This window comes from Sarcophilus harrisii, chromosome 1, assembly GCF_902635505.1.
Source record: "Sarcophilus harrisii chromosome 1, mSarHar1.11, whole genome shotgun sequence".
In the NCBI taxonomy this organism is placed as follows: Eukaryota; Metazoa; Chordata; class Mammalia; order Dasyuromorphia; family Dasyuridae; genus Sarcophilus; species Sarcophilus harrisii.
The window spans coordinates 210,320,414-210,342,566 of NC_045426.1; the positions used below are offsets into that span (position 1 = coordinate 210,320,414).

The 22,153-nt window shown below is 33.0% G+C and overlaps 1 protein-coding gene across 6 annotated transcripts in view; it reads right to left on the minus strand.

Moving 5' to 3' along the window:
• PAM (peptidylglycine alpha-amidating monooxygenase) overlaps positions 1–22,153 on the minus strand; it is a 362,537-nt gene that overhangs the window by 97,895 nt on the left and 242,489 nt on the right. For all 6 annotated transcript variants that reach the window (XM_031968924.1, XM_031968914.1, XM_031968908.1 and 3 more), the window contains 5 exons: positions 7,398–7,446; positions 6,210–6,277; positions 3,843–3,923; positions 3,465–3,541; positions 2,900–3,003 (listed from right to left, as the gene is read on the minus strand). In XM_031968924.1, coding sequence (XP_031824784.1) covers positions 2,900–3,003; positions 3,465–3,541; positions 3,843–3,923; positions 6,210–6,277; positions 7,398–7,446 — 379 coding nt within the window. The remainder of the gene's footprint in view (positions 1–2,899; positions 3,004–3,464; positions 3,542–3,842; positions 3,924–6,209; positions 6,278–7,397; positions 7,447–22,153) is intronic.

The following is a 22,153-nucleotide window of genomic DNA, read 5'->3' on the forward strand; positions in this document are numbered from 1 at the left end:
AAAGTGTATTTGTGTGTGTGTTGGGGGGGGGACTGACAAGAGGATTAGCACTTTGGTTTGAGAGCATGAGCTTCAAGCTATAAGGTTGCATGAAAGAGACTTGAAGGACAGAGTAGATAAGATTTTCATTCACAATGACTTGCCTCAGCATTCAAAGGCCTGGACTGTCCCTCTCATTTGAAGTAAAGACCAATGGATAAATCTTGTTACTTTAAAGGCATTTTACATATAGGAAATATCACAAATTTTCTGCCAAACTGAACAATCAGATTGACTCAAGGGACTGATTGCAGAGGTTAGAGAATGAGATCACAATCAATCTGGTCCTAGAAGCCCTAGTGCCAAATTATCATGGGGAAAGGATGCTCCTACCTGAAAATGAAGCAGCTACTTCCCAAAAGAGTTCCTTCTGCCAATCACAGTGATTCTATCTGATTGACCAGAGTGGTTTGATCTTGAAGAAGACTCTGGCATCATGTGCTTCAATTGCAAGGATTGTATGTCCCACATCTCAGAAAAATTGTAAGAAATGCATTTGTCTCCCTCAGTCTAATATTTTCTTGGATCAAAACTCCAACAAGACTGATAAAAATGGACTTTTTTTAGTCTTCATATTTCTTTTATTAAAGCTTTTTATTTTTGAAACATATGCGTGGACAATTTTTCAACTTTAACCCTTGTGTTCCAATTCCTCCCCTTTTCCCCCACCCTCTCCCTAGATGGCAAGTAGTCCAATACATGTTAAATGTGGTAGAAATATATGTTAAATACAATATCCAATTCAACACTTATTGTGATGCACAAGAAAAATCAAATCAAACCAGAAAAAATGAGAAAGAAAATAAAATGCAAGGAAACAACAAAAAGGGTGAAAAATCTATGTTGTGAACCCTAGTTAGTTCTCACAGTCTTCTCTCTGAGCGTAGATGGCTCTCTTAAAAATGGACTTAGAGTTTAAGTTGATACTTTATAACTTTTTGCCAAGAAAACCACAAATGGGGTCATAAAGAATCAGACAGGATTGAAAAAATTGTTTTTCTCTGAAAGGTAGAGAAGTTGCCCACAAGATTGGATTGATCCAGGAGACTGGGAACTGAACCATGTAAATCAATATGCCCTTCTTCCCAGACTTGTTTCCATGTAAAGGGTGGTGGGGGAAAGATAGGGAATGCATCTACCTGAACTAATGTTTTATCTTTTGCCCTCTATTTAATGCGACATAGTTTACAAGTGCCTAAATTTCTTTTAATCCACAGCCTGAATCACCACCTTGGTCTGATTCAGACTTAAAACAACAACATATAATGATACAAACATCATAAAACATTCACAGGATATAAAAATCACATTTTGTTTCCCCCCCCAAAAAAGATTTTGTCTCTCTGCCTAATATCTTGCATGAAGAACAAGTAGATTTGGGATCCAACTATTCTACTATTGTTTCATCTTAATAAAAATGACTTTTAATCTTATTTGACATTATGACCTTGTAAATATTCTATACTCCAGCTAAATGAACTATTTGGTCTACTGCATATGCTTTTTTTGTGTCTGAAACGTTGCTTCTGCTCTGACCACTGAATTTCTACTCATCCTTAAACTTAAATGCCACTTCCTTTATGAGATTTTCCTTGATCTTCCAATATTTTCCTCTCAAAATTCACCTACCACTTTTTGTATCTTTCTAATGTATATATTATATAATTTTCTGTGTTACAATTGTCAATTTTTACCCCTACTAGAAAATAGACTAAATGAGGAAAGGAGTGTGTTTCATTTGTTTTTCTTCACAAGTCTGACAAGCCACTCTGCATTCAGTAGGTATTTAATGTTTGTTGAGTTGAATTAGGCAGAGCATAGAGCTTTTGAAAGTATTTCTTAATCTCTTGGTACCTTTTTATGTCACTGATAAGCCAAGTATGGGGTAAAACTAAATAAATAATCTCTTTTTTTCTTTCTTTACAAATGAAAACGTTCATGTAATTTTTAAGTTCTCAAATTGGCTCTTAGACCTATCATTTGTAAAGCCTTACTATAAAATGTAAAGTTATATTACCAGAAAACTAAATTCCCAGATCCAGCTTCTTAAAAGAATTACCTCCTCAAGTTAAAAAAAAAAAAAATCACCATTATACTCTCAGCTTTTAAAGAAAGATGACAGGATTGTTCACTTGCAAAATGACTTGTAAATGCCAGGAACTTTATCACATTAGCAGTTCAAAATGTTTCTTAATCTATTGCATAATTATAAAAATCTTCTTCATTATTCTATTCAATGTCCCTAATATACAACTACATGATAAATTCTTCCCCTTCAATAACAATGAATTTTCTTCTCTCTAAGCAAAATGTTTTGCTTCTTTTTGCTGGGTTAATAACTCCATAAAACAAGTAACTGGGACTATTTGGGAGGGAAGAGGAGAGAGAGGATATTTTTATTCTGAATTATTCTGTTTCATATGTATTTTTTAAATCTTAGATAAGCTTTGTAAAACTCTTTTTTTTGGAAGCAAGAGGAGATAATGTAGAAATAACGCTGACTCATTTTTTGAATGGGAGAAGAAAGACATTTTAGAAGCTACATCTTTCCAAAATGTTTATATTTTTGTTTATTAATGAAGGAGAAAGAAGGAATATGTCAAGCTATGTTCTCCCAACTTACTTGATCTGTATTTTATTGATATGGCATATAAGATGTCATGTGGAATCAGGAAGGCAGGAACATAATCAAGTTGAGCAATCTTCTTCTTAATAATTTGAAAGGGAGTCAATAATTTTTTAATTGAAATAATGATACATATTAGTATGATTGTATGCCTGTCCATTATTCAATTTTTCATCATCATGCTTCACTGAAAGACGGAAAAACAAGGCAGGGAAGAAGTTTGGGGGAACATACCCAATATGTGTGTCTTCAGTTCTTCCTTCACCACTAAATACACATCTTGCTGCTAGAATATCACCAAAGCTAACATCTACTGGGTGTTCCACAGGATAAAAAGCCTGCTCATAAGACAAAGATAAAAATGCATTAAAGGAAACATATTATATGGAGTCTTAGGCTATCTCAATTGAAATCTCAATTTTTTTTTGCATTTTCATTTTGGTTTGCTTTTGGTTTGCACTGAGAAGGTGAGACATTTTTATCATGGTTTTACAGAAAAGTTGATCCCAAGATTTTAAAATTAAGGACACCAAACTTAAAAACAAATCACATACTGTAAAATTCTGAGAAAAAAAATAAATTGATTACCCAAATCTGAGAAATTGATTTTAAATAATTTCTGGGATAGATCATTTTTTACCAATTTATTTAAAATCATGATGGAATGTAATAGAACAGAACAAGGCTGGATGTTGCAGGGAATTAAGATCTGGCATACAAAAGCTATTCAAAAGATTTTGAGGAACCATCAGGCATTTTTTGCTTATTTCCCCCCAGAAGTTCAATTGCTTTCACATACCTGTGGCAACTGAGGACTTTGTCGACCTATTAATGTCCACTGTCCATTTCTTACTCTGTATCCACTTACTACTTTACCTACAAAAAGAAGTACTTTTGATTATTACTAATATCTTAGAAATACAAGAGTTATCTTTGAGCAACTATTTTTAAATTAACTACGTCTTTAAAAAAAAGAAATCTTGTCTATAGATAAAAATTTCAATGTATTTTTTGGTAAACAGTAAAACTTATAAATTATTACATAAAATAGGAGTGGTTAATATCTTTCATTCAAGACAACATTAACACTGAAGACAATTTGCAGTCATGTTCTCACAATTAGCATAATGTACAGAAACAAAAATCATATTTAATTAAAATTGTCCAAAGTACTTACCTAAGTGGTGAGTGTGGACTCTATATGCAAAGAGATGCATTGGATATTTTTTATAATGGCATGAGATGTCTGCATTGACCACTATTAGAAATCAAAAGAGAAAGAAAAAGTTATTATTTGATCAAGACAAACTCATTATTTTGTTAGTAAGCTAGTCCACCAAAGACATTTCTATAACAGACACAGAATGCAACCAATCTGCTCTGAAGAAATACTAAATTCAACAAATATTCCTATGAGACCTTTTATATGAAAGATATTGTACTAGGTATATTACAAACTTCAAAAAAGAATTGGAAACTATGCCAGAACTTTATCACATTAGCAGTTCATAAGCAAACTGACCAAAGTTGGATACCTAAAGTATTGTCAGAGATTTTGGTTAGTATTTTAATCTTGAAATTTATTCTACAAAAACAGTAAATTTGATGACACCTGCTTTGAATTTTAAAAGCAAGAGATTTCTTTTTTTTGTTAATCAAAATAAAACAGGGAAATCTATAAAACCGTAAATTTATTAAAGATAGGAGCCATATGTTGGTATACAATACAGTGCCTAATATAACATCTTCCACATAGTTTGGGTGGCATAAATATTTCTAAAATGAAGGGTTTTGGTCATTAAATTTAAAAAGACTTTTAAAAAAATCAATCCTAGGATTAAGTGATATAGTGTATAGAGTGGTGGGGTTGGAATAATCTTCCTAAATTCAAATCTGGCTTCAGACGTTTATTAACTACATAGTCTTGGGCAAGTCACTTAACCCTATTTGCTTCAATTTCTTCATCTGTAAAATGAACTAGAGAAGGAAATGGCAAACTATTCCAGTATCTTTGCCAAGAAAACCCCAAATGATATCATAAAGAGCTTGACCCAACTCAAAAGAACTGACCCAACACGAATTAGAGTGCTGCAGATGAAATAAGAAAATTCCTTCCATGGAAGGAAGATCAGTACCTCTTCGTCAATTTACAGTCTTAGTCTGGTACATGGAGAAGTTATGTGACTTGGTAAGGGTCACACAGAAATATGTTAGAGGAGGGATCAGAATTCATGTAGCTCTAATTCTAAGGCCTGCTCTTGAGACCATCCTACTTCAGTTTAAATGATACCTTAAAGTTAATTTTACTAATTATACTACCTTTTTCTTCAAATTATTTCATATTAATCCACTTACCATCAATATACAGTAAAAGTCAAATATTATTATGCTCATTTTACAGACAAAGAAACAAGACCATAGAGTTTCAATGGCCTACTAATCTTATAATGAAAAAGCTATTGCTGTCTTAGCTAGTTTTCTGATTATGAGAATATATTATGACTTTAGCTTTTCTATAGATTATTCTCAATTTCCCAGAAAAAGCGTATCTGACTTGCTTTTTTATGTTTCTATGCTCTAGAATTCTTCACCAGTACTTCAATAACTTGGTAGAAATGAGAAGAGAGATGATACTAAAATCATTCCATTATTTAATTGACTATGCCAAATTAATTAAATAATTAATTGAAGGTGGTGAGAATGTCAATAAAGGTTTGAGATTATGGGTCTCACTTATGTCTCAAAATAGACTTATTTGTGTTCTTGTGTACAATTGAGTTTAGTTTTACTGAGGAACAAAATTCACTCTAAAAGATAATGATACTCTCAATGCATATTCTCAGAGTTAAGGGACCAAGAAACAAAAAATACTGGAACGATTTGTGGTTTTTGTCAGCATGAGAAATTCCTGCTTCTGCACCCAATTAGGCAACATGCAACAAAGGTTCTGTAAATGCAATTAGGACTTAATAGATAAGACTTAGGAAGTTACTTCAAGCACATAGAGGATAAGGATTTGTTTAGGTCACCCAATTCAATCAATGAACCAATCAATATTTATTAATTACTATGTGCCAGGCACTGTGCTAAGTGCTAGGGATACAAGAGGCTCTGGCCTCAAGGAGCATATAATCTTGAAAAATTTGCAAACAAATATATAAATAAGATAATATGCAACCAATATATGCAAAATAAGCTACAGACAGGATAAATAAGAAATAATTAAAAGAGGGAGGGTTTTGAAATTAAGAGGAATTGGGGAAATCTTCCCATAGAAGGTAGGATTCTTGGAATTTAAAGGAAGCCAGGGAATTAGTAATTGGAGGGGAGAAGAGAGACTACATCAGAAATGGGTGACAGCCAGAGAAAGTGCCTAGAGCTGAGGAATGGAGTTTCTTGTTTATAGAACATTTAGGAGCTGATGTTACTGAGGTGGATCTTGGACCAGGGATTTTTGACTCAAAGCCCAGTATTCTATTCACTTGGCTCTAATTTTGAATTTTAAAAAACTTCATTATTTAATATTTAACATAACTTCACTCACCTTTCTCCCCTGGTGGTATGACAGTATCCACAGACATCATAAGATACATGCCAGCAATTAATGGCTGCCTATAGAAAACAATCATGTTTATCTCATGTTTCTCCAAAAAAAAAAAGTACAATCATTAAATCTATAATTTTGTAAAAATAAAATATGCTATAAAACATTAGTTTAATAAATGTTAATTAATAAATAACTTTTATATCATAGGGCATAACAAATGCTGCTATGTTTCCTAGATGGATGGTCAGAGAGTAGAGAAGATACAGCATATAAATTAATTTTCCCTACATAATTTAAAATCATAAAATAGAATTAAATTATGATTAAATTATATTTTTGAATACATAAAATGACATAAATATTGTTAAAAGTCTAATTAATAATCCTTGCAGTTGGATGGGAAGACTCTAGAATGTGATCACTTTTCATTTCTCTGGTAGATTGGAGATGCTTCTCATTGGATTTGAAGAGGTTGAAGAATCCCAGGGAGACCAGGACAATTGAAGGCAGAAGGAATCATTTAAAGAAGAGTTAATTGAAAAGCAGTGGTTCCAGAGAGAGAATGAAAGGGGCAATTGAGGTAAAAGAAGTGCACTTTCTACCATGCCTGATCATTAGGTGAAGAATAGGCAAAGATAATTTCTTCAAATGTGCTCAACAGAATAAAATGCTTCTGACAAAAGTAAAAATGGGAAAGCCTCAAATGAAAAGAAATAAGAACAAGAAGCTACATTTTAAATTTCTAATATGAACTATTATCACAGTTCTTCTGGTCAAACATTTATACAGTTTTTACATTTATACAACAGGGCAAATCCTTCACTTTAATTTTAATAACAGTTCAATATAATTTTTTCGAGGTTAATCAGTATACTATATTGGCAAAATACTGATTGGTTACATGCTAAAGAAAATATATAATATAAAGTACAGAAAAAAGTTGATTTCATCATCTTTCCACACCTCCCTCCTAATATTCATTATTATGATTGGATCAAAATAACACTCGGAGCCAGTGGTTCAGGTAGTATTGGGAGACTTAGGTAAGAGATTCTTAGTAACCACAATAATACTGTTTTTCTCTGAGTTATGAGTCTATGGGTTTGGATAAAGAAACAGGTTGATCCCAAAGAGAACAACCTGATTTTAAAGTTTTAGTTCACATTTTATAATTAAAAGACTTACTGTAGACGTGTCAAGTGTAAGGTCACACCCGAACAATCCTTGTGGTTATCTGAAAATACAAAGACAAACTATGAGAATGGCGCATCAAAATAGGGACTTCAATGTGTGATTAAATTTTCTTACATCATGAGAATCATACTTTAAAATTTATAAATTGCTTTGACATGTATTTTCTTAAGTGTCCTCAGATATTTCAGAAATTGGAAAATTAGTAATTCAAGTCAAACATTTACAGAGATTCAACTGAATGGGTTCAATTATTAGCTTTATGAAGATTCCCTTGATTTTATTTATTTATTAATTTATTTTTCCATATTGACAAATATTTGCAGGACATTTCCAACAGGATATCCCATTGCAGTCTCAGACTCAATATGTCTAAAATGGAACTGACTCTTTCCCCTAAATTCATCATCTCTCTTAAAAGTTTCCCTGATTTTCTCATGAAGAGCAAGAGAAGAGCTCACTCCTTATTTTCACCCCAGTAGATATAATGAACCAGTAAAGCATGAGCTTTATTCTTGGGATCCCTAATTGCCTTATCCATTTTGTTTTACTTTCCTTGAATATCTAACAATTCTAAGATGGACATGGCCAACTTTGGAGGCAACCTTCTGAGTTTGAGAGATCAGTATTTCTGGGGGTCCTCAGTTTATGAAAAGGTGCACCTTTCATATCCACTAAAGCAATTCTAGAGGAAAAGGTGACCCATTATGGTGGAAAGATAAAGCTAGTCCCTATCTTTAGGCTTACAAAAGATATAGACCTGGACAGTGCAAAGCTGAGGTGAAATATAAAATGTTTCTTCAAGCAGTACCACAAACTATCAGTTTTCTGGAAGAGTTCAATAGTAATAATGCTACTATTGTTGTTTTTTAAGTCTATTTATTAATGTGAACTCAAGTTTCTTGTATTTCAGATTTATTTTGTATAGAATGAACAAATAGCTGTTCAAAACCTGACCTACACTGTATACTGGGTATACGCTTTACTGTCCTTACCTCACTTTTTAGAAGACTCTAGACATTTGTCAACATAAAAACTTGAAGTAAATTTCCTGAGGTTGGGATGTAAAAACCTAGAGAAAATGTGACAAAGGAACATGATATTTTTCTTTGGAAATCTGACTCATGAAGGACTAAATCAGACCCACACATCCCTGGGTCTATAGCTGAGGGGATCCCTAAAACAGAAGGTATTTGTGCTTCTATCCTTGCTGGAACCAGTATAATTTTTTAAAAAATTTCATACACATTCTCACAGACATATACATGGATCTATAATTATTTTGTGGAGATGATGAGGTCCTGAGTAACTAGGTGGGGTTGGAAGAGAAAGAAATATTGATAAGATTATAATACTCCTTGAGGCAAGCAGGGAAGGGGACTTATGGGATCAGCTCACTTAACAATCTCACCCTTTTGGAGATCTTAGAAAACCCTACCTTACTGTATCCAATCAAAGTCAAATTATGATATCAAACTCCTGAGGTTAAATTTCCTCTAAAAATCTGCCCATGGCCTATACCATTTTTTCTAGAATTTCTTTTTAACCCACCATACTCCCCCTATGCTTTGTGGTATTTTTTTTCCTACTATAGCTAACTAACTCTTTTAGGGTGCTAAACTGCTCTGTGGATTTAACCTGCCAGTCAATGGCAGACTCCTACCTCGTGGTATATTCCTTTTCTCTTGATCAACTATGGATTCCATTGGGGAACTTGTCTTTTCCTTTGTTAGTTTTTAAAAATCCTTTTCTTTGCTAACTATACTCTCTCCCAAATCAATTTCATATTTATCATTCCTGGCATCTACTTTACCTATTCATTTTGTCTGTAGCTTTTCATAAACAAAGGTACCTTTTATCAAAGAGAATTCCACATGTGCCTTGTGCCTCATATTTTGAACAAGGAATTGCTATCCCATCCTTATCATTTGGTACCAAACATTATTAGAGAAGAATCATGGTGAGGAAATTTCCTTTACCACTGCAAGTTCTACCATTTATGGAATTGCCTCACTATTGAGGATTTAAATGACTTGTCCAGAGTCACATAGCCCATTTCTGTGAGTTGAGATTGAACACAGAGGACGTTCTTTGTATTGTCAGGCTGCTTCTTTGCCTTTCATATCAATAAATATTTATTTAAGTTAATTAAATGTCTCTGATCTAGAAACACAAATTTCTTATACAGTGACTATCATTCTAATCTATAGTCTTCTACTGGATTCTTCATCAGCTGACTTTAAATTATTTTCCCTTTTTTTCATTCAGTATCGTTTGCTCCTAGCCAACTCTATGCCTTATATTTTGGCTAATTCTAATTCTATTACTGAATGACTAAAAGACATTTTCCTCATTTTTGCCAAAATTAATCACTTTTGTATTCAAAGACCTTTCCCTACTTCTTTGATATTCCTCTCTGACATTTTATTCCTTTAATCTGTAAGATCAAAACATCTTAAATTTTCTAGATTTCAGTTTTGTGAGGGTTTAAGATGCTTCACAGCAATAAATGTAAAGGAATGGCTTTAGGTTTGAAAAAGAAACCTTACAACTGAATCAATATAGGATTTTGTTGGGTAAAAAAATTACTGAAAAAGAGTTTAATGTGAAAAGAAGGAGCTTATGGGAAAAGAACTGGAGGCCAGCTTGATATGAATCAATAGTCTAAAGAGAAATGATGAAATCTTCAACTGGATTAACAGATTATAGTTTTCATAGTAAGCAATTAGTGTTGCTATATACTCTGCCCTGATTACACCTCATCTATCATCCAGTATTTACTTCTATGCACCATGTTTTGGGAAAGTGACAAAGTGGAAAAATATCTAGAAGAGGAAGGCTGAAATGATGAAGAGCCTAGAAACTGCCAAATGAGCATCAGTTGCCAAAAGTAGAGGTGTTCAAACTGGAAAGAGAAGGTTAGGGAAGGTACATGATAGATTTCTTCAAATACCTCTAAAGAGGGAGATTAGCATTAGAATGGAACTATAACGAAGAGCTAGGAGAAATGCCTAGACATTGGCAGAAAGGTACACAATAGCTTTATATAAAGAAAACCTCATAAAAATTAAAGCTGTGTGAAAGTAGAATGAGTTTCTCCAGGAAGAAATAAATTCCCCATCAACTGATGTTTTCAGGTGAAGAAGGGATGATAACCAGCTGTCAAAGTTGCTACAGAGTGAATTCTCTACTTAGGGTAAAAAATAAATGGTTTCTGATCTCAAATCTTTTCTAAACTCTAAGAACCTATTATTCCAAAATCTGGCTACAATGGAAATCAGATGACAAATTTGCTCCCCTCCCCAGAAAATGTTATCATTACTCACTTACTAAAGACAATGAATGGCATATTATGGAAGCCCATGCCTGGAATTCCTTCTTTTTTCTTCTTTGCTATATAGTATCGATACTTTTCTTCAAAACAAAGTCTAGGTGCCACTTCCTACTCAAGATCTTTGTGAATTGCTCTCTTCTTGTTTGACTATTTTTTCTCTGTCTCTCCTGCTGGACATTCATCCAGGTCGTACCTGGTAAATGAGATATTCCCAATGCTTAGTCCTAGACTCTCTTCCCTTCCTCTAAACTAATTCATTTATCCTCTTTATGCATATGACTCTCATATTTACTTGTTTAACCCTAAGCACTTTTCATTATCACATCTTCAACTGGCAGACATCTTAAACTTGAAATGTTCAAAATTCAACTTACTATCTTTCCCCTCAAATTCTTCCCTCCTCTTAATTTCCCTATCAATATTGATGGTACTGTCATCCTCCCACCCACTCACCCACCCTCACAACCTGGTATCATCCTTGACTAATCCTTGACTCTTCATTCTCATCCCTCTCTTCATACTTGATTAGTTATTAAGTCCTGTCATTTTAATCTCTAAAACATATCTCTTCTATGTCCCTTTCTCTCTTACGACACTGTAATCATCTTATTGCAGGCCTTCTTCCCCCATTGCCTGTACTATTGATGTATCCTGCAAATTGGTTTTTTTGATTCAATTATTTCCCCAATTCTAAAAGAACTTCCTTGAGTGCTTTCATTGACTGTCCTCCATGCTTGGAGGTTTTTTCTCCTCATCTACATCAAAGCTAAAGTGCCATTTTCTACAAGATTGTAAACTTGTGCCTTCTCTTTGAGACTACTTCTAATTTATTCTGTATATGTCCTTTTTTTGTATGTAGTTGTTTTCAGGTTGTTTCCTTTAGACTGTGATATACTTAAGAGCAGGGACATGAGTGTGTATATGTGTCTAGCACTAGTAATTACTTAATAAAAGTTAATTGTGTTCCTGGAATTGCTCGTGCTTCCCCTCTTTCATATGCTACCACCAAAGAAATCACTCTGTATTTATAACACACTTTTTTTTTTTTCCAGTTGTGTCTGACTCTTCATGAGCCCATTTGGGATTTTCTTGGCAAAGATATTGGAATAGTTTGCCATTTCCTCCTCCAGCTCATTTTATAAATGAACAAACTGAGACAAACAGGACCATGTACCTTATCCAGGGTCACATAATTAGTATCTGAAGTAAGATTTGAACTCAGGAAGATGAGTCTTCCTGAGACCAGGCTCCTACCTCTGTCCACTACATCATCTAGATTCCCTGAAATCTAAAATATGACCTTAATTGTTATATTTTTTTTTTCCTGGTAAGGAGACTGAAGACAGATGTTGTTTCACTTTTATCTTGGTATTCCCCAAATTTAGGACAGGGCATACCACATATTAAGCACTAAGTAAATGCTTATTCACAATAATTAAATCAAACAGAGACAAATTATTAATGATTTAGCTCTTATTTATATAATTACTTGGAGAAAAAGACTAGTGTGATTTCATTATAAATACTAAGTTTATTTTTTTAAAAAGCAAGAATATAATTTCTAAATTGCCCAGTATGGATAACATATTAGTGCTTAATCTGAATTGCTGATAATGAGAAGTTTTGTGAAACAAGTTTAAAATACCATTTAGTCATAACATTTAAAAAAATCTCGTTCAATACCTGTAACAATGAAAACTCACACTTTGATTTTAGTGGAGAGAAGACAATAATTGAAGTAAGGTTTTTGATATAAAAATTAAATTATTTAAGTGATTTTTAATAACTAAGTGAAATATATACATAAATCACAATTAGGTTTCCTTAGAGAATATTCTCTTTCTCCCGTGACCCGCTTGAACAAAACAAAATACCACCACATATGACAAGACTTATTAAGAACTGATATAGGCATTTTGATCTAATATGCAACAAAAGTTGGAATGCAGATTGATTAATCATATTTAATAATTCTGTATTAAAACAGCAAGATATATTGTCCATTGATAATTTCTATATTTGAGATAACTCAGAATTTAAGTACTAATTCTTTAGACTAGCATGCAGCCTTCCATATTCTCCCTATAAAATATCTTTCTAGCCTTTTCTCCAAGCTTTGCCTTTCAAATGGTTTTTGTTCCTCCCAAACTCACTGACATCTCCTTTCCTAAACATAGTCTACACATTTCTCCTTTTATTCTTTACTCATGTCATTCCCCCATAATTGGAATAGATTCTTTTTCATCTCCACTTAATGAAAGCTTACCTATCCCTTCAAGAACCATACCAAATGACACTCTATGAAATATTCCCTAACTTCTTCCCTATCCTAATCAGAAATAACTCTCTTTTCTGAATTCTAGTAGGATCTTGAACCTCCCCCAAACGTTTATATGTTACTGACTTTCTCAGAATTATAACCAATTTTAAGTTATCTTTGTGATCATAATTCTTATGTGCCCTAATAGATTGTAAATTTTCATAGAGCTTTGTTTTCTAAATAATTTTCTTTTTGAAGATATTTTGTTTCATGAGTTTGTTTTTGTTTCAGTTGGTTTTCCTTGACTGATTTTCCTTTTGATTCCATTGATAATTTGTTCCTACTTCAATTATTTCTAGATAGATACTTTCTACCTTCAACAAGGTAATATTTGCAAGGTACTTACTACAGTATCTGGCACATTCTAGGTACTTGTAAATGTGATCATTATTATTGTTAACCCAATGGCCCTCCTTTTCAACAAAGAAAAACCTAACAAAATCATCTACCACAGTGATTATGCCTGATAGTTCATTTAACATTCCATCTCCACTATCCCTCATGTCATTAAAGCAGGATAGTATATCTTCTCACTTCTTTTTTTGGGGCCAAGATTAATCTAATAACTTTGGGTTCAGTTTTATTTTAGTGTTTTCCTTGTCCACATGACTGCAGCCATTGAATATCCTATTCTTCTCTTTCTAATCGCTTTACACTTCACCAATCTACATAATACTTTTCACAGCTCTCCAGATTCCCCATGTTGCTATTCTGGCACAATAATATTCTGCTATATTCATATGCCACAATCTTTTTAGTCCCTCCCCACAAATTATTTTCAATAAAACAAGTATGTGTCCATGTTAGTATGTTTCTGGCATATGTCAGGTACTTTAAAAAGCTTGCCTGATGGACTGAAAGAAAAGAGTTTATATTGTTTTACATAGTTCTGCTATTATGTTGCATTTTTCTTTTTTTATGTCCAGAAAGACCAATATATTTGCATGGCCAAATGCAGTAATTTTGTACTAATGGAATCCCTAATGCTTATGGGTCACATAAAAATCTAAATGACTTGTGTTAGAGGAGCTGCTAGATGGCGGATGGGTGTTCCCATGTGGGGTAATGATTGCAGCTTCAGTCTGATAATAGCTTTGATGTAAAATATTGTAGGTATCTTAATAAAGCACTGAATCCATTTTCAAAAAGAAATGGTTTCACTATATACTGCATATTAAAAATGTGAAACGTAATCACTATGCATTATATTAAAATGATTAATTGATGATCACATTCTGGATCAAGGATTTAAGTCTTCTCACCTAAAAATATTCTAATAAATTAATTTTCATTGTAATTGGAAAGTATCAAGGAACCACTTGTCTAAAATTCCATCTCCAAACTGAACAGAATATACATGAGAATTGCCTCATGGGCTTTTATTGTATCTTTGTTGGGGAAAAATCCAAGCTAAAAATATTTCAGTCCCAATAATAGCGGTTAGATGGTCACATTCTACTAAAACTTTTTATAAAGGCATAAAATAGGAAGAAATTTTCAAATGAATTAGAACACCTTAGGAGGTATCTAAGAACTCTGTAATTAAGACTGAAATGTGCCATAACATTGAGCGTATTATGAATATTACCAATGGCATTATATTAACAACTGCCAGTCAAAACAAAACAAGGGAGAAATCTTAGGAGCAAGGACAGCAAATTTTAGAGGACAAAGATTTATAAACAATTCATTAATGAATTAATAATGTAACTGAGGTAGTTTAGTTGTTGGAAGAGTAGCATGACTATTTAACTATTCCTGGTTTGATTCTAGATTTCATAAAAATAGAATTTTGAAATTTCTCCTAGGTATACTGTTGTGGATAAAACACTAGAATTAGAGTCAGAAAGAACAAATCCAGACTACCTCGGATGTTTCGTAGCTATGTGATGCTTTAAGGAAATCATTTAAACTCGCTGAACCTCAAGCTCCTACTCAGTAAGCTGGAGATAATAACAATTCCCTCACATGACTATTGTGAGAATCCAAGGAGATAATCAACATAAAACACTTTCTCAACCTTAAAATTATGTAACAACTATTATTTTTATTATAGCTTTTTATTTTCAAAATATATACATGGATAATTTTTGACATTCATCCCTACAAAATCCTGTATTCTAATTTTTTTCTCCCTTCCCTCTCTCCTCCAGTTGGCAAGTGATCCACTAGGTTAAATATGTGCAGCTCCTCTATACATACTTCCACAAATGTCATGCTGCACAAGAAAAAGCAGATACAAAAGGAAAAAAATGAGAAAGAAAAGAAAATACACACAAAAAGAGTGAAAATACTATGGTATCTTCCACATTCAGTTCCCATACTCCTCTCTCTGCATGTACATGGTTCTTTCCATCACAAGGTGATTGGAGCTAGTTTGAATTACCTGATTGTTGATGAGAGCCACACCCATCAGAATTGATCATCATATAATCTTGCTGTTGCCATATATAATGATCTCCTGATTCTGCTCATTTCACTGAGCATCAATGTAAGTCTCTCCAGGCCTCTCTGAAATCATCCTGCTGGTCATTTCTTACAGAACAATAATATTCCATAACATTCATATACCACAATTTATTCAGCCATTCTCCAATTGATGGGCATCCACTCAGTTTCCAGTTTTTGGCCACTACAAAAAGGGCTGCCACAAATATTTTTGCACATGTGGATACTTTGTGGATACTTTTCCCTCCTTTATGATCTCTTTAGGATACAAGCCCAGCAGAAATAATGCTGGATCAAAGAAAGGGTATGTATAGTTTGATAACTCTTCGGCCATAGTTCCAAATTGCTCTCCAGAATGGCTGAATCTGTATACAACTCAACCAACAATGTATGAGTGTCCCCCTTTTCCCACATCCCCTTCAACATTTGTCATTATCTTTTCCTGTCATTTTAGCTAATCTGAGAAGTGTATAGTGGTACCTCAGAGTTGTCTTAATTTGCATTTCTCTAATCAGTAATGATTTAGGGCACCTTTTCATATGACTAGAAATGATTTTAATTTCTTCATCTGAAAATTGCTTGTTTATATCCTTTGATCATTTATCAATTGGAGAATGTCTTGAATTCTTATATTTGAGTCAATTTTCTATATATTTTAGAAATGAGCCCTTTATCAGAACCCTTGAATATAACCTCCCCCACCCCAGTTTATTCCTTCCCTTCTAATTTTGTCTGCATTGATTCTGTTTGTACAAATTTTTTTTAACTTAATTTAATGAAAATTATCCATTTTGCACTCAATAATGTACTCAAGTTCTTCTTTGGCCAAATCTCTTCCTTCTCCACAGATCTGAGAGGTAAACTATCCTTTGTTCTTCAAATTTGCTTATAATATCACTCCATGTCTAAATCATGAACCCATTTCAATCTTATCTTGGTATAGGGTGGTAGATGTGGGTCAATCTACTTTTTGCCATATTAATTTTCAATTTTCCCAGCAGTTTTTGTCAAATATTGAGTTCTTATCCCAAAAGTTGGGGTCTTTGGATTTGTCAAACACTAGATTACTCTCTAGTCATTGACTATTTTGTCCTGTTAACCTGATCTATACCATTGATCGACTGACTACTCTGTGTCTTAGGCAGTGTCAAATAGTTTTGATGGCTACTGTTTTGTAATATAGTTTTAGGTCTGGTACATCTAGGCCACCTTCATTTGCATTTTGTATAACAACTATTATTACAAAAATTAGAAGAAAGTATATAAATTTATTTCTCTTCAATTAAAAAAAAAAACACCACCAATATTCTTCCTCTCTTCAGGCCTCCAAAAAGCTTATATCAAATGAGAAGTCTTATGTAGCATAGATTTTTTTTGATCAAGGATTTTCAAAAAGTTTTCTTTCTATTGTCACTGCAATTGCCTGGCTAGTTCATTAAATTAGTAAATCACAATATATACCTGGAGTAGGCATTAGAAATGGATAACGAGGTATGATTAGAATTGAACAAAAGAGGGCAGCTAGGTGGTGCAGTGGAGAGAATACCAGCCCTGAAATCAGGAGGACCTGAGTTCAAATTTTACCTGATACTTAATACATCCTAGCTGTGTGACCCTGTGCAAGTCACTTAACCCCACTTCCCTTAGCAAAAAAAAAAAAAAAAAAAAAAAAAAAAATTGAACAAGAGAAAGACAGTGGATTAAACTGAGTCTGAGAAACTTCATAGTGCTTTTAATGATCCCATCCTGCTTGCTTGGATAAAGATACCCTCTTCCCTCTTTTTTGAAATAGGAGTGTTTTCTTCTTGCAAAGTTATGAATCTTGTACCACTACAGTTTCTACAGCATCAAAATAATTTGTTGTTATTTAGCTGTTTAGGTGTATCAATCTTTTGTAATCCCATTTAGGGTTTTCTTGAGAAAAAATACTGTAGTGGCTAACCATTTCCTTCTCCAGTTCATTTCACAGAAGCAAAAAGGATTAAATGAGTTGCCCAGAGTCACAAAGCTGGTGTCCAAAGTCATATTTGAACTCAGGTCCTTCTGACTGAAGGGCTGGTACTCTATAAAATCTAGGTATCCCTAACAAAATAATAGGTTATTCGGAATGCAAAGGAAAATCCATGGTAGACATAGGTACCTATCATTGAAGAAATGTGTTTGGAAAAGGAAGTGGGGCAGACATGTCGTAAAAATGTAGTGAATATATCGATATTGGTATCTATTAAATTTTAAAACACATAGAGAAAGTCTCCCGGCATGTTCAGTGTATCTTTGTAGAATATCTGAAGAAGAATAGATAAGAACTGACAGGATAAAAAAGCAAGCATGTGATTACAATCTTCACTGATGTAAGAAATAGATCTATTGATGATATCACAAATACAAGAAGCAACAAATAAGTTGTCACCATGTTTCTGCCCATAGGCAGCTAGGTAGTACAGTGAATTGAGTTCTGGGCCTGCAGGGAGGAAGACTAATCTTTGTGAGTTCAAATCTGGCTTCAGACATTTCTTGCGTGACCCTGGGCAGATCACTTAATCCTGTTTGCCTCAATTCCTCATCTATAAAAAAACTGGAAAAGAAAATAGCAAACCCTCAAGTGTCTTTGCCAAGAAAGCCCTGAATGGGTTCACAAAGAGTGAGATATAACTGAAAAATGACTGAACAACAAACATTTTTATCCTCCTAAAATGCTTTAAAAATACTACTTCCCAACTTTCTCTCATCATCTTCAGGGATATAAAAGGCACAATAGTGGAATTTCTATTTTTAAAAAGTTTAAAGCAGTTAGTTACTAAATAAGACTGTTTATTTACTATGGCTGAAGGATAAATTCAGTCCAAAGAAATGTGGTAAATGTAAACAATGCTATATGTTATAAAGAGAATAGATGAAAACAAGTGGAAATCTAAAAAAGAATATTAGTTTATTTAGGAAAACATTTCAAACTTTGAACTCTTATGGAGTGTACTTTAATGATTAAAGTGAAAAGCTGAATTTCATAATCTCCATTTTATTTCTCAAGGAATAATGGTTTTGTTTTTATTTTTGCAGAGAAAATAAATATACTCGCATTTAAATATCAATAAGTTCCTGAAAACTTCAGAAATCGAAATATACAGAAGTCAACCAAGTATGATATTATACCAACCACAATAGTAGATTTAGAATCAATTGTGATCATGAGTTCTGATATTAATTAAGTACTAATGTTGAAAATGAAGGATTAATGACACTAGGACAATGTTCCTAAGTATTTTTGATATTATCCTTATTTTTAGGTAACTCTTGTCTGGTGGAAATTTAATTCTCATAATAATTGAAAAATCTGAGGGTAATAATAGATGAGTAGCATATTCCACAGCAGAATTCTATTTGGGGACAATGAAAACTAATAATATCAAAACAAAGAACTTTTTTTATACATTATGAAATTCACTCATGGTTGTTTTGTTTTTTTTTTCCTAAACTTATGATCTCATCAATGTGAAGTACTCCCAATATGAAAAATTTCAACCAATGCAGAATGGCAACTCATTTTTAAATTTATAGACTTAAAAATCTACTTGGAGTGCTAAAAGATCAAATGACTTTACCCATCGTCACACAACTAGAATGGATCAGAAGTAGCATTTGACCACATCTTACTGACTCCAAGGTCAGATCTCTATTCAATACATGATACTGCCTCTTTTTTTTTATTATTTTACCTAAAATTGTCAAGCACAAACACTTAATATTTTTACAGTTTGCTATTCTTAGAGACTCTATAATTAATATCTATCCCTATACATTTCATTTCAACTGCATTTCAATCTGAATAGTGAATATATGCGTTTGTAGACTTATTCACACACACACACACACACACACACTCATACAAGCCTCTATGAGTGGTAGAAATATTCAAACATAGAGACCTATTTGACCTCTTCCACAGAGTTTTGGGGCCTTAAAGGACCTTGATATCTACAGATGTTTCAGTAGCAAGAGAATATTTGATCAAAAGCATATTTTAGCATAGCATTTGGCATGAAGATTTTGACCTTTTAGCTCCAACATGATGCTTGTCATATTGATGTACTACTGTTTTTGTAACTCCCAGATGGAAGTCTTGCCCCTTGCAAACTCAAAAGCTTTGGTTAGCCTTTCTTTGTATCTTTCACTGATGATTTTCAGTCTGCTCTAGCTTTCAGTTCACTGCTGATTCAAGAAAATTACTGCCTTCAGTTTAATGCAGCTAATGTTCTCTTAAGCTCAGTTAGTCTTGAGCTTGTTTCATACTTTAAGTATCAAAACAGCATATAGAGCAAAGACAAATAATGATAATTCAAAGAAAGATGATTCCTCAAACCAAGAATGTCACTGTTCCTCCTGATGCTATAAAGGACTTTAAGGCAGTTTCATTCTGTGAAAAACTCTGATTTCTTCAATCTTGTACATTTTAGTTGGAAAGCATTCTGATATTAAAACACCTTAACATTTAAGGAGAGTATCCAGCTTGGTGGTTTTATGTGAGCAATTTTCTCTCCACTATGATATTTAATTTAAAGATATTTTGAAAATTAAATTCATAAGGCATTCTTATTAGTGACACACAATGGCCTGATAGAAGCGTCTCAATTTTATATAGCCATAGTCTTATAATGTAAATCCCATTATCAGATCCTATTTTCTTAATCAAAGTTTAGTTTGGGAGACATTTAATTTAAGGTCCCTTACTGTTCTATAAATTAGGATTAAAATGGTTAAAGAAATATGGGAAAGTACAAAGAGTCACTTATAAGAGAAAAAAAAATCAACATGAAGTCATGCAAGTTAGAAAGCCACCTTAAAAGCAAATATTCTGTCAACCATGTAAAAATTGTTGATGGAGTGTTCAAGATAGGAGAATGTTTAAAGCAGACTAACATTAGTAAGACTAGACCTTGTAGGAGAAGTTAATTCAGAACTTAAGACATCATCCAAAGGTGTATTTTGAGGTCTGAATTTATTTTATATCTACTCAATCTAAAAAGCTTAGTTCAGAGGACTGAAATTGGGAAAGAACAAGAGATGGGGTGTGGGGGAATATTCTATAATGAAATACTAAATCTTACAGGGACTCTAGCAATAACGTAGTACAACTCCTTCATTTCATAGATAAATAGATCCTGAGAAGAAAGTCCAGAAAAAAAGATAAAGAAATATAATTTATGATTATTCTTCTAAAAAAAGATGAAAATAATCTAACAAAACAAGTAAGCCTGAATGTGGAAAAGAAAAGGATTTCTGACCAGGCTTAATCTAGGCTAGACTAGTGATTCATGATTGTAGATTAAAATGCAATATAATACTTATGGACCATAAATTACAATATATTCAACTTTGTTGATAACAATAAGCTAAAAGAATTCTTTATTTTTAAAGGGATAAGAAACATTATTCTTCTCTGCTTTCACAGTAAAGATAAAATTCTCTGCAAAAAGTAGGACCTCTGATAAAACTTCTGATGCTGGACCTTTTATCCATTAGATGGCAAAATAAACAAAATTTTTCCTTTTTCCTATAGAGGATCAGCAGGATCTTCATAAATGGCTATGTAAAATACTGGATAGAGTTGCCAAAAAACAAATTAAGGAAGAGAAAGAGTAAAAGGGAAAGGGAAAGGTAGGCCATGGAGGGCTTCATGTGCTTGGGCAGTCTGGCTGTTCTTCCTCAACAAATGGGCTATAAAGCTCCACCTGCTATTTGCATTAAAATAGTAGATGAAACAAGGGTAGCATTGTTCAGTAACTTCTTTATGGGGTGCAAATATATATATATATATATATATATATATATATATATATATGTGTGTGTGTGTGTGTGTGTGTGTGTGCTTCTAAAAAGATAAGAGGAATTACATGAGAAACAAGCCTCAGTGTATATCAGAGAAGAAAAAAGAAATGTTCAGAAGTTTCTCTGTAATGTAGAAAATATTTAAAATATACACCCTATTCCCCATATACAAATTTCAAATTTAGCATTTAATAGTTCAAATTTTCTGAGTACTTGAAGACAGAAGTCATTGGATCATTGTATGTATTAGCAAACAAAAGTTTTTTTTAAAGCATATTTTAATATAACATAAATCTGGAACATTACAGTCTTTGAAGAATCATAATGAGTACCATTTAAAAGGCAGTGGAAAATTACATGGCAGGTATGAGCAGGCTGAATATAGTATATAAAAACTTTGTCATAGTTTGTACATTTATACATTCTATAAGAGGGGGAAAATAGACCATAGTCTGATACAAAAAAAAATGAAGGGAAAGAATAAGAGAAAGTAAATGAAATTAAATAGTTTATCATAAAAATATTGATTCAAGAAAATTGGGAAGGGAACTGTTTAATGGATAAAATGGAGAAGGTCCTTTAAAATACTAGAAAGACAACTCAGCTTGGAGTCAAGAGGCTTGGGTTTAAATATTATTTCTGGCAGAGAAATTATGTTACCTCTCTAGATCCCAATGGGCACCTTCTTTTGTAAAATGAGTGGACTTGACTAAAGACAGTAGTCTCCTTTTTAGATAGAAAGCCTTAAAAAAGGCATTTCTTGTCAACACAAACAATTCAACTTCAGAAGAGTCATTACTGGATTGTCCAAAGAACTAAATCACA